The sequence below is a fragment of the Tenrec ecaudatus genome, chromosome 7 (assembly GCF_050624435.1).
Source record: "Tenrec ecaudatus isolate mTenEca1 chromosome 7, mTenEca1.hap1, whole genome shotgun sequence".
Classification (NCBI taxonomy): domain Eukaryota; kingdom Metazoa; phylum Chordata; class Mammalia; order Afrosoricida; family Tenrecidae; genus Tenrec; species Tenrec ecaudatus.
Genome location: NC_134536.1, coordinates 2525564 through 2538750, shown reverse-complemented (window position 1 = coordinate 2538750; position 13187 = coordinate 2525564). Strand labels below are relative to the sequence as shown.

General features: G+C 57.3%; 1 protein-coding gene across 1 annotated transcript; it reads right to left on the bottom strand.

Moving 5' to 3' along the window:
• Positions 1–2161: 2161 nt before the first annotated feature.
• MPC1 (mitochondrial pyruvate carrier 1) lies at positions 2162–11095 on the bottom strand. Its single transcript, XM_075554276.1, has 5 exons — positions 10917–11095; positions 7169–7172; positions 3535–3631; positions 2829–2961; positions 2162–2638 (listed from the first exon to the last, which is right to left on the bottom strand). The coding sequence occupies exons 1-5, from the start codon at positions 10985–10987 to the stop codon at positions 2614–2616; spliced, it is 330 nt and encodes a 109-aa protein (XP_075410391.1). The 5' UTR covers positions 10988–11095; the 3' UTR covers positions 2162–2613.
• Positions 11096–13187: the final 2092 nt, after the last annotated feature.

The following is a 13187-nucleotide window of genomic DNA, read 5'->3' as shown; positions in this document are numbered from 1 at the left end:
ACATTGCAACTGTGTACACGGCACAGGACTGGGCAGTGTTTCCTTCTATTGTTCGGGGCCACTCTGAGCAGGCATGGGCTTGCTGGCATCTAACAACACACGTTTCCTAAGAGAAGTCTAGGTGGTGGTGTGGACTGGTCATTGAGCTGCTGTTCACAGGGCAGCGGTTTGAATCTCCTACGAGACGTTGTGCTCCTGTAAAGATTTCCAGCCTTGGAGACCCACAGGGGCAGTTCGACTCTGTCCTATAGGATCCCTGTGAGTCAGAATCAACTTGGTGACAGGTTTTTTTTTCTTTTTTAAAAACTCCATGTATATATTGGACTCTGGACTCTGTGTGGACCTGGTGACTGTGGACGATGGCTGAGTGGACATGACTGCTGATTACACATGATGGCTTTTGTGTGGACGATGGCTTGTGGGTTTGGGTCAGAGGCTGGTGCCTGGTGGCAGTGCCCCTCACTGGTGCTGCTAACCACTCGGCTGACCACCACGCTGAGAACACGGTGCAGCTAGGCTTGTGTAGAAACTGTCAAACACTCACATTTCAAAATTAACCAGAGAGCACATTATCTAGAAATTATTAATACTCAAATAACATACTCAAGATACTAGGTTTTATTCAAATACAGACAACAGCATCCAGACATCTCTCCCCTCATCTCTGTAGGGAGAGGGAGAGACTGTGAACAGAAATTGCCCCCACAGCAGTGAGTTTGTATTATGTGAACAATCCACACCGCTGTCACCCAGGGTCACACTGGCCACCTCCACACAGTAACCAGTGTCCACACAGCAGCCACACAGTGACTGCCACAGAATCCGTAACCTTGCCCACAGTGACCTTCCACATAGCGTCTGTGATGATGTCTGACAGCTATCGTGTCTGCATGGTAAACAGCCCACAGCCTCGTCCACAGTCAGTCCTCACAGTTCACATATGCAACCAAAGGATGGGGGGGGGCACCCTGAGTACTTTACATAAAGTCCAGTCACAAACGCCCCTCCCCTCTGAGCACTGACGTCAGAGGTAAAGCTGATCAGACACAGGTCCCAGCCAGAGAGGGTTGGTGCTAAGTCTGGGGGGCACAGGGCAGGGCAGGCACTGAGGCCTTCAGAACTGACCGTGGCCTGAAAGAGAATGGACTTATCCCGGGGACTGTGAGGCGCCCTCCTACTCCCGAAGGCGCCTCGGCTGGTCTGAAAGCTCCCTGCAGGATGAAGAAGAAAACATGCCTAGGCCCCGTGCTCACCATGGCCACCACTCCCCGCTGCTTAACTGCTGAACACGTCCCAGAAGACACAGGCTTGCATCTGGGAGCAACTGTCCCCGTGTGAGCAGACAGGGCCCCAGACCCCCAGATGCCAACACAGCCAATGCACACAACAGTCTCGGAACCTATCTACACGTGAGTCGGTCAGAACAGGCCTTCCTCCGAACACCGTCACCTGGGCCCACGTGGGTGCAGAGCCAGGGGAGCGGCATCCTAAGAGGGGACAGCGAGCAGCGTGGTCACAAACCCAGAACCGCCGTGTACCAGAAGCTGCAACAGCAGGGAGGTCCCCCCAGAGAGAGCTGGGAGTTGGTGGGCTGACCTGCTTTGGACCCTGAGCCTCGACCTGAGACAGGGCCTGCAGGTTTTCACAAGCCTGATGGCGGGCCTGTGAGTGGCAGCCTCGGGACACTAGGGCACGAAGCTTCTTGTCCCCTCAGGTCCACCCAGTGGACGACACTGTTCTGCTCCCGCCAAAGTGCTGTGGGCCCAGAATGCGCTAAAATGAGGGGTGCAGAGGACCCTGCTCGGGGGGGCCAGGGACTCGCGGTAGGGCTGTGCTGGGGGGCAGTTCTGGGCGTGCTGACAGATACCCACTTTCTCTTGACCTGCTGTGCTGGGAGCAGCAGGGAGGAGGATGTGGGCCTCGTGCCTGCCCGCTCTTGGTGGAACTGTCTGAGGGGTCAGCGCGTCCTGGGGGACCCTGGTCTTGTGACCCAAGAGCCATCACAGATGTCTAGCACCTGGGGGCTGCTTCCAGGTCATCTGTATGCTCCCCACCCTAGGCCACGGCCAGGGAGGCCACGTTTCCCCGGAAGCCACCTTTAGGGGTGAGGCCGTCAGCGTGCTGACAGATGCGGGCGGATACTGAATCACACGGGCGGGCGTAAGAAGTACTTAAAGCATTTATTGTCCTCAAGGTGCAGCGTGCCAGCACACACCCGCCACCGCCGCCCGGAGACACCAGGCTGGTCAGAGCACAGGGACGGGGTAGTGGTGGTGGTGGTGGGGGGGGGGGGGGGCGCGAATGGCTGTCTCAACCGTTTCCGGCTCGGGAGTGACACTGCCCCCACGTGGGTTTTTCACTGAGTGAATTCTGAGAGCGGAAGCTCACACGTCAGCCGGCTCCCCCCACCCCCACTGTGGGGGTGGCTTCAAGGCTTGCACAAGCTGCTCTGAGATGAGAAGGGACGTTTCCATCCAGGGCCGAGGCAGCAGGGAGCGGGGTGAGGGGCACACCCCGGTGGTACAGAAGCACCCAGAGTGTCCCTTGACGGGGCGGGTCTTGGTGTGCTGTGTCCGTGGCGGCGGGGACATGGCGCAGGCCTGGTGTGCCCGGCTATGCCGAGCTCTTCTTGCTTATCCTGGAATGAACAGTGAGGTCAGGAGGGCATGCCCGCAGCAGGTCCAACCATGGGTGGCAGCGTCCACTGGGTGACCGTGCATTTCCCGAGGGCTGCCACAGTGCCCGCCACCTGCACCTCCACCTCGGGGTTCTGTGCTGCATCAAGCCTGCCCCACCACTCACCCCCCTGCCCCACAGCATCTGCTCACTCGTATCTGATGAGTCGGCTGCCCTGGATGAGCTGGGCCACCTCGTTGGTGGCATGGCAGGCAAACAGGAGCCAGTTCCGAGGCTGCACCTTGTAGGCGAACCTCATGAAGGTCAGGGAGTAACAGCACAGCGCTGTGGGACAGAGCAGGCAGTGAGGCCGTGGGGAGCCCACCCAGAGCCTGCTCTGCAGAGCCTCCAAGACAGGGTCCTAGGCAACGGGCCACGCTTGGACGGCCACATGGACAGGAGGCCAGGCATCCCCTAGTGCTACAGTGCAGGCACTGGCTGGAGGGAGCCCGGTCTAGGCCTTACCAGGCTCTCTGTGCCCGAGTCCTCCGGGACCCACAGGTACCCATTCTCCACCAAGAGCTTAAGGTCTAGTGTTGGTGAGCTCCAAAGTCAACAGAGGGACACGTTCCCCGAGAAAGCTCAGGCACCGTCTTCAAGCGGTAAGGGGCTCTGAAAGTCAGCTGAGATCTTTGCTCTCGTAAGTACTCGGGTCAGTGCACCACAGGAGGGCCCACGAACACTGGCTCCTGCAGTGCAGCACCTGAGGGGGCCAGCCACGCTCCCACGGATGCACAGCCACCCACTGCAGCTGCACCGTCCTGGATGGGAATGACTGCAGGAGGAGGGACACCCCTTGGCTGCCTCAGGACCAGGTCAGTGTGAGCAGCCAACAGCCAGTGTGGAGTCGGCCCTTACCGAATGTCATTCGCCCGCTGATGATCTCCGGAGACTTTTTCATGTCATTGATGGCGGCAATGGGAAGGCCCCAGTTGGCCACAGGTCCCCAGAAGTGCTGTGGAGAGAGTAGCCCAGGGCCCACGGCAGGGAGGGAGAGTGTTAGGTGGCTGTGGGATAGCTGAGCCTCAGACACCTGCTGGACAGCTGGGGTGAGACCGGAAGACACGGGGCCTCAGGCATTGCGCTGCCGGATACTGACTACGAATCTGCAGACATGCACGCTTTCCCCAGGTCCCTGCGACTTATCAGAACCCCTGGGAGCCAGCTCTGGAGTCCCTACGTAGGCTAAGCAATCCAATATCTTGGGTTCAAACCGCCCAAAGATATCTCATCCACCCCATGGGCTGTGGGATCAGATCTGAGAGGATCGCAGTGGGTCCACCTGCCCAGATGAGATGAGATTAACTTCTAATAGAAGTCAGAGCCTGTGACATCTCCACAGGTTTGTGTTTACATCAGCCCGGCCTCATCTCCAAAGCGTCAGGGGTATCTATCCACATCTCCTAAAACGCAGGGCAGAAACAGAATGTTTCTGAAGAGGGGGTCAAGCAAGGAAAAAATGTGTTTTCTGTTCACATGAACAATACTGAGGCTCCTCGGTGGTGTAGCGTTCTATAGATACACTGAGCTGCTAGCCAGATGGTCAGCGGTTCAAACCCACCAGCCACTCCATGGGGGATGATGAGGCTGTCTGCTCCTGCAAAGAGCTGAAGCCTTGGAAACTCACAGGGGCAGTCCCACTGATCTACAGGGTCGCCGAGTCAGACCCGACTTGGTGGCAGAGAGAAGGGTTCCGCTAGGAGATATTCTAAGACCAGAGAGCCTGCAACTCTATCCCTGGGGCCAGATACTAAGAAATGAGGGTTGGAAACGACCTTTGAAGTTACAGCAAGAACATGAGAAGTTCGACAGGGTTTCACTCCACACCACAGCCATGGCCGCCTGGGGAGCTGGCCAGGCTACAGAGCCGGGTGTCGGATGGTGATGGGTGTCGGGGAGGTGGGTGGGAGGATCTGGGCCATGGGTTGGGCACCCTCCCTTCTAACTTGGCTTTAGGACCAGAGAGTGTACAGAGGGGCAGGGAGGGTCCCACTCACTGTGTCTTACCGTGCTGCTCAAGACAGGTTGCCGGCGGCCGCACAGGGGACATGGAAGGAAAAAGAGTAGATCAGATGTTGCCGGCAGCTCCTGGTCGCCAGGTTATGCCCTGCCCCTGCCCCTCACCCTTACCCCTACCCGTGTTCCCACCAGGCCGATTAGGGTCCTACTGAGATTCCAGCATGACGGAGTGGCACCTGACTCCACGGACTGAAAGTACGACTTCGTTTAGAGTAAGCTAAACTTAGAACGCCACAGAACTGCGTGAGCAAGGTGAGGGCGGTGGCCCTGAACTGCCCTGCGAACTAATTTCTCCAGAACAAACGGTGAGCAGTCCACACCAGCATCCCCTGGACAAATCCTTGCAGGGGCTCCAGATCTGGCCACCATGCTGGGCCACCCACGGGGGCAGAGGCAGGGCCACGAGGCAATGCCAGCCACATGAGCTCACACACAGAACCCCCATATACACAGGTGCCAAGGTGAGAACCAAACAACAGAAATTCACCCAGGTACTGACTCACAGTTTACCACAGGGTCCTGGCCCTGGAGTGATTGGGCCCCATCTGTCCGTCCATAGCCACACTAAGCGGAACGCTGGCAGGAGCACTGCGTCCCACCAGCAGTAGGCTGGGGCAACGCTCGTCCGCTCACGCTCGGTACAGTATTATGACACGCAGGTCAGAGGTCACTCTGAACGCCAGACGCCACTTTAGTGCTGCAGGAAGCCTGTGTGGCCCAGGTGTCCTGCGAGGGCACTGGGCGGGACAGGCAGAGCCTCAAGTCAGGCCTTCCAAAGCCTGGGGGGCTGGCCCCACGTGCTCAGGGCAGCTGCGTGCCTCCTGCTCCTCCTCGCTCCTGCTCCCGGCAGTCTGCACCCCCATACCCAGCTCTTCTTGGTGCTCAGCTGCCTGTGGCCTGGCCTCTGCAGGGCAGGGCCTGAGGAGCAGTGGGCTCTCCATGTCTGCAGATGGACACACTGCCCACACAGCAAGCACAAGGTCTGGACGGATGGACAAACCCTGCAGAGGACCTGCCCACAGGAAAGATGGATAGACAGACAATCTAGAGTGCCCACTCAGAGGAAAGATGGATATATGGAAGGGCAGATGGACAGAGCCTGCAGAGGGCCCGCCCGGAGTACAGGTGAACCGATAGGCAGGCAAGCCTGGTTGAGTCCACAGAGCCACAGCTTTCAGACCAGTGAGCTGTCTGAGAATCAGCTAAACCAGGCCCCAGGAACGTGACAGTGAACGCTCTTACTTCTGGAAGGGCACCTTCTGTTGCCAGGATACAGTTTAAGCCAGGGGTGCTCACACTTTGTCAACATGCGAGCTACTTATAAGACGCTCAAGTCAAAATCACCTACCAACTACAAAAATGCAAAACATACATGGATTTTTATTTATTTATTACACTTATTTGTAAATGCACTGGGAATTCTTTGTATGTACAATGTATGTTTATGTACCTTGCATAACCGCATGAGTCCATATTGCACAACACAACACAATGAACTGTGTACATTTTTTGTCATGACCTGAGTTTACTCTGAATGGAACGGGCCAGGGCTGCATAGTCCGGACAGTAGCTGCTGACAGCCAGCCTCAAGCACACTTCCAAATGACCATCAGTCATGGTGGACGCTACTTGGACTAACTGCTCTTCATGTGGGACAAGGCTGACTCACATAAGTAAGCAGAGCCGAATCATGCAGTCAGGGAGGTAGCACATTTTCTCATGTTTGGGTCCTGTCCCTCTGAGAGGAAGTTCCAGAACTGTCCATGCGTTCAGGGCTTCAGCTGAATGTCGGCTTGTGGTGTCAAAATCTCCCATTCCCTTTGAAAGTGATACGTTTTGTCTTCTTACTTGGTCCAGCTCGCCCACTCACTCTGGTACCCTTTCTTACGTTTCAGAGGAAAAAACAAGGTCTAAAAGCTTGTCAGATTTGCTGCAATTAGTGGAGTTGTTTGCACCTGCATTTGACACCTCAGATTGCATCTGATTGGCTGCTCTGTACATCAAATAAGAGACAGGATTGATGATAGGCTTACGTCTATTTTTTTAAGGCCATGTGATCTACCCGCACTACATTTGTGACCGACTAGTAGATCGCAGTCGACATATCGAGCACCCCTGGTTTAAGCAGATTGCTTTGTTAAGACAAAATTACAAAATTATAAAATTGACCAAATGAAAGTGTTACGGATACACCTCCAGGACCTGCACGGGCCTCTCCCAGCACCTGGATGAGGAGGTCCAGGGCTTGTCCCTGGCGACGTGAAAGGTGTGTAGACAGTGCACTGTGACAGTCCTGAAGCCGGGGGGGGGGGGGCGGGATGTGGAGAGACCAGGCAGAGGGCTGGGCAGGCCAGTCAGTGCAGGCTGCAATGCGCAGCACGGACAACCCGAGTAGAGCCCCTCCACCAACTCGGGGCCAGAGATGACCATCTCTGCGTGCCCACAGCGGGGACCCCCCTTCCACAGGAGGGACTGTACTGCCCCATGTGTGCCAGTGGGACGTCTCAGCTCCCTGAGAACACAGCAGCCCGGTGCTGCCCCGGCGCCTGCAGTCTGAGAGCTGGCTTCCCATGGACATCAGCAGGCTGGCAGCCAGGTTTAGGTTGACCGGTTTCCCATCTGTGTGAGTATGAGTGTATGTGTATGCCTGTGTGCATGTGTGTGCATATGTGCCTGGGGCGGGGCGCCCTCTCCCGTGCTCTTGCCGAGAGGGAGAGCTGAAGAAATGGGGGCAGTGATGGGCGACCTGGGTCCCAGCCAGGGACAGTCAACAAGCTCAGCTGCTGACCCAAAGGCTGCAGGTTTCTCATCCATGCAGAGATGCCTTGGACGAAAGGCCTGGTGACCGATCCCCTAGTAGCTAGCTGCCTAGGAGCGATGGGCCGGAGGGCCACCATCGGAGTCTGTACTGCAGCTCTGGGTTTGGGGAGCATGGGACACCAGTAGTTTACACAGCAAATCCTTACTCCTGAAACAGCGGCCACGGCTACCCCTGGAGCCCCTTCCAGCCAAACAGCAGAATCAGGCAGCGAGCCACGGGGAGGCCAGTCAGTCAGAGCATCCCTGATGGCTGTAGGCAGAGGGGACAAGAAAGAAGGCACCGGGGATGGGAACCAGGCAGGAAGTGGGGCCGCAGCCACAATCCCGAAGGTTCCGTTCACAGAGTAAGTGGGACTCCTCAGGCCACAGCCCTCTGTGGTGGCCACCCCATGTGGTCTTGGTACTGGGCATTGTCCCCGCCCTGTGACAGGGTTCCTTGGTGGCCGTCCTCATCAAGAAGGCCCGACCAGGCCTGTGGGTCATTGCCTTGCCTCAGACAGTGCAGAGAGGTGACGGATGAAAGCAAAGGACTGCGTTCTCTGCGGAGGCTTCGACCCTTGCCTGCTCACAAACGGGACAGCCAGATCCACAGGGAGGGGCTTCCCCACACAAGCCAGGCATGAGGGGTACCCTGGGGCTGCCTGCAGAGGTGACCACAGGCATATTTCCTCCCTTCCCCGCTCCTACTGAGGGGTCCCGGCTCACAGCGACCCCTCGTACGAGAGAATGAAGCACTGCCCACCCTGCCCGTGCCCAGTGCTCCCCTTGGAGACTATCCTTCACTTAGAGCGGATTCCGCTCCGTCAACTCCTGGGGCAGGGCCTCCACACGGTAAAGGTATCTACAGTCACCCTTAGAGTCGAGAGCCAGGCAGGGTGCTTGCTCCCTCCTGCGGGAGCTCACCCCCAGAACTACCAGACTCTGAGAGCCCAGCCCCAGCTGGCTCCTTTCCCTGAGGGAACAGGTCCCTTCACTGGCAGGTGCTGCTCGACTCTCGACCAGCCGCCACCTGGGGCCAGCCGCCCACCGTTTGAGGGCGGCCGCCTGACAGCTGCCCCTACACCTCTGCAGCAAAGACCACACTCAGTCTGGCCCTTCGACTCTGGCTTCTGGAAACAACCAACGCCCTGGCAGCACAGTGGGCTAAGCACTGGTGGTCAACACACAGAGAGCCCACAAGCAGCCCTCGTGCGCACAGATGCGGCAGTCTTCTCTGTCCATTCACCGACTCAGCAGCCTCTGGGGTGGCTCCGTCTGCCTTACAGGCTCTCCTTGAATAGGCTCAAGGGCATTTGGGTGTTTGAAAGAGCAGGCAAGCAGGAGCTACTGAGTTCCAGTCCTGCCTGGACCCCGGGAGGGGGGAGCCAGCCAATCGTCACACAAACCAGCCAGCTTTGTACTGACTACACGAGGCCCAAGGGTGCACACCCATGGGGTCTCACGGCCTGGAGAAATTGGGCCTCTGACTGTGTGAGTGGGTGTGAGGCATGACCCTGAAGACAGGGAGACCCCAGGAGGGCCTTCCAAGAGCTTGCTGCTGTGTCTGTCTGTCTGTCCGGATACCCTAACAAGCAGTCACTTGGGGCGCGGGGACCAGTCACTGGGGACCCTGCCAGCCACGGCCACAGATGCTACTGGCAGGGACTAAGAACATTACTTCCCCGGGCTCTGGTGGCGGAGTGGTTAAACATGTGGCTGCTAGTAAACTCTCCAACTGCACGGCTGGGTTTTCTTACCCTACTGCATCCTACTGAAGAGCTGGGCCTTTGAAATTTGGGACTCACAGAGAATGTGGGGGACACCTCAGACGATCAACAGAACAAAAGAAACCCAAACCCAGTGCCACTGTGTCAATTCCAACTCACAGCAACCCCACAGGGCGGGGGCAGAGCTATAGTTCTGTCGTTCTGTATGCGAGTAGAAAGCCTGGTCATTCATGCTCACAGCAGCTGGTGGTTTCGAACTGCTGACCAGGCCAGACAGCCAAAAAATGTTCCATGCAAGTGAGGCTGGGGAGACTTCAAGCCACATATCATACTTGCTATCTGAGGGGCCTGGCCCCTAGAAGACCTCACACTTGACTAATGCCACATCTCTTTCATACAGTTCCTCATGTTGAGGTGACCCCCACCCCCAACCATAAAATTATTTTCATTGCTACTTCATCACTGTCATTTGGCTGTTAGGAAATGGGCTACCCCTGTGAAAGGGTCGTTCGACCCCCAAAGGGGTGGCGACCCACAGGTTGAGAAATGCTTAAATAGAGGAAGCCCACCCTCGAGGGCCAAAGGTGGGTTCCCATACAGCTGTGAGGGTCCCACTCTGATGTGCTCGGGCGCTAATAACAACACCACCTGCGCTGCCAGGCCAAGGGAAGCAAGGCATGGAATGAGCTCCAGGATCAAAATCATTTGGAAATGGCTGAAATCCAGGTTGGCTCACGGTGGGATTGCAAAAGAGCTTCTGTTCACTTCCTTTGGCTGCCCGCCCCGTGTAGCTAAGGAGAGTTGCTACAGGCCACCACTGCCCCACCCCACAGGGCAGAGAACTGCCTCGTGGGGTTTTTTAAGCTGGGATCATTGTGGAAGCAGGCTGTCAAGTCCCCTCCAACAGGGTGGCCAGGGGGTTTCAGCCCCTGCCCTTTCCGTTTGCAGCAAGAGCTTAACTATGAATCATACCAACAGAGGCCATTGCACACGTAAACACCACCTCAAATTACACTCCTGGGTGATGTGCACCTTTTGAACTTTCACAGTAAATTCGGGCGCTCCAAGAGAGGTGAAAGTAAGGAGCCGAATGGGAGGCCCCGGGGCTCTCCCTGGGAACGGGCTGGGTTCCTATATCGTCCCTGAGTCTCACTGCTCCACAGAAGTTGACAATCTTCCTCCTCGGCGAAATCCCCATTTCCTTCCGGGGAAACGTGGCCGGTGAAACACAGCATCGTCCTGAAAAACTGAACTCCAAACTAGACGTGGCCACGTTTTTACGTACACGGTCATGGTTCTAGTTATTCTCCTGCCACGGGGGAGACCGGCTCACCGCCGGCCTGGAAAAGCTCCAGGTCACGCGCCTGCATTGCCAAACCTCACACCTGGGCGCCGGTCCACCTGCTGGCGGCCGGCCACGCGCACCCACGGCGCCCACCCCCACCGAGGACACCCGCAGACGCGCGGGGGACAAGGGACGCGCGGGGGGCGGGGAGGTCGTGGCGCGCGGGGGCAGGGCGTGCCGACGCGCGAGGTTGGAGAGGACCGTGGACCCAGGGGACAGGGAGCCCGGACCCTCGGGGAAAGGTCGTGGTGCGCGAGGTCAAGAGGTCCGGACACGCGGGGGCGCCCAGCCCGTGCGCGCACCCCGCCGTCCGGCCCGTGCCCTCTCGAGGTCGGGCCAGGCTCGCTCACCTCATGAGGTAGTCCCGGAAGTCCTTGCTGCGGACATATTCCGCCGCCTTGCGCACCAGCGTCCCCGCCATGGCTGCGCCGGACCGCCGCTCCCGGAGCCCAAAGACAAGCAGAGAGGAGCCGCTGCGCCCCTGCTACCCAGCCGCGCACGACAGCTGCCACGCCGGACGGCCGGGACGCGCCCCGCGCTCGGCCAATGGGACGGCGCGGAGCCCCGACTGCGCCGCCGATTGGCTCGCGGGTGCGACGCGCCGGCGCGCGGAGCAGGGCCCGAGGCTCGAAAGTGGGCGGACCCCGGCGGGGATTGGCTGGCGGTCTCTAGGCGGCGGCGAGGCGGTGACAGGACGGGAGGGACGCGGGCGCGGGCGCGGGCTTCGCTGTCGGCCGCGGGAGCGCGCGCGCGGCTCTCCGCAAGGGCACCTTGCCGGCCTCGGCTCTGCGCGCTCCCGCCGCCCGCTCGGAGCCCGCGCCGCAGCCTGGGCAGGACCAGAACCTACGAGAACTAGTCTCTTTCCAGGGCAATTCAGGGGAACGGAGGAGGCCTGGTGGCGCAGGGGGTGAGGCTGCACGGAGCTGGTAACCACAAAGTCAGCCGTTGAAGACACCAGCGGGTTAAGATCTTTGGGGGAGTAGCTCTACTCTGGTCCCCATGAACCGAGATGGGTGGGGGCAGTGGGTGAATATGAGCGCTGAGAATGAACGGTCCTTCTAAGCCCAGAGTCCATCTCCAGAGGCACGTCCTCAGAGGGACAAGCTCCTTTGTGCGAGCTCCCGTGTGCGAGGGCATGTCCTGCCATCCTGTTTAGGATGCGAGGGTTGGAACCAGGTTAATCACTTCTTGTGCGTCCATTCGGTGGGATGCTGTCTGACAAGTAAAAATAATAAGGGGGATAAAAAGAAGAATGAGACTTGGGCTAGGAGGTGAAGATCTTTAGTGTCTATTCCTAAATCCAGGTGCAAAGAAGTGTGTAAAATATACTTATTTGTAGACTCTAAAATCCACAGTCCTGCCCTCAAGCCTGTTCCTACCCATGGCAGTCCCATCCAGGGTTTCTGACACTGTAAATCTTTACAGGAGGAGACAGCCTCCTCTTTCTCCCTAGGAGCTGCTAGTGGGTTTGAACCACTGACTCTGGTTAGCAATCCCGATGCTTAACTCAGAAGTCCTTACTTATTTGTGCAACTCACTGCCTTCAAGTCAGTGCTGACTCATAACCACCCCCTGTAGGTTTCTGAGACAGTAACTGTTTATGGGAGTGGAAAGTCCAGTCTTCCTCCCTTGGAGCTCCTGGTGGATTTGAACTGCTGACCATGCAGATCACAGCCTAATGCTTAAGCATACACTGTCAGGGCTCCATTGTAGAGAACAATACAACTCAACCGCAATTGTGTCGCTTCCAGCTCATAGTAACACTATAGGTCAGTGTCACTTGCCCATGTGGATTTCCAAAACTAACTGTTCACCAAATAGGAAGCCCCTCTTTCTCCTGCAGAGAGGCTGCTGGTTTCAAACTGCATGTTTCGGTTCTTACCCCCAGGGGTAACTACTGCTTGGCCACCAGAGCTTCTAGGGAACAGTGGGTAGATATAAGTTCGAAAAGCTAGTGGATGCACCTGAGGCAGGCTCAGGGGAAGAGGGTGGGAGGAAGGGACCCTTTCATCCTACACGCTGGTCCCTCTCCAGGTCTGGACTAACGAGCCTGGGCTCTCCGTCCACAAGAAGTCATCTGGGCATTGTGAAGTGCCTGGGGTTGAATCATTCACTTTTTGTTAGGGTTTATAGTTCATGGTCTCTTGAAACAATTTTACATTCCCATCCAAAACAAACAAACACACAAATAAACTCACTGCCCTATAAGTCAGGGTAGAACTGCCCCTGTGAGTTTCTGAGGCCGTAACTCTTGATGGAAGGAGCAGCAAGCCTTGTCTTTCTCCATCAGCATGGCCGGTGGGTTAGACCTGCTGACTTGGGCCAGCAGCCCAGCATATAGCCACTACCCACGGGGGCTGGTTTGGAAGTCCCCAAAGCAGTGGCCACTGACTTGGAGCATTAACTGTTCCCATTACTCAACGCAGTGCCAAGGAGACCCTATTGGACAGGAGACGATTGCCTGCCTGTGACTTTCTGAAGTTGGAACTCTTTAGGGGAGTAGAAAACCCTGTTTTTTCTCTCATGGAGCCCGGCTGGGGGATTCAAACTTAGGGCCTTGCAAATCTCTGCCAAACTCGTAACCACTAGGCGATGAAAACGCCCCCTTTCTCGCTACTCAG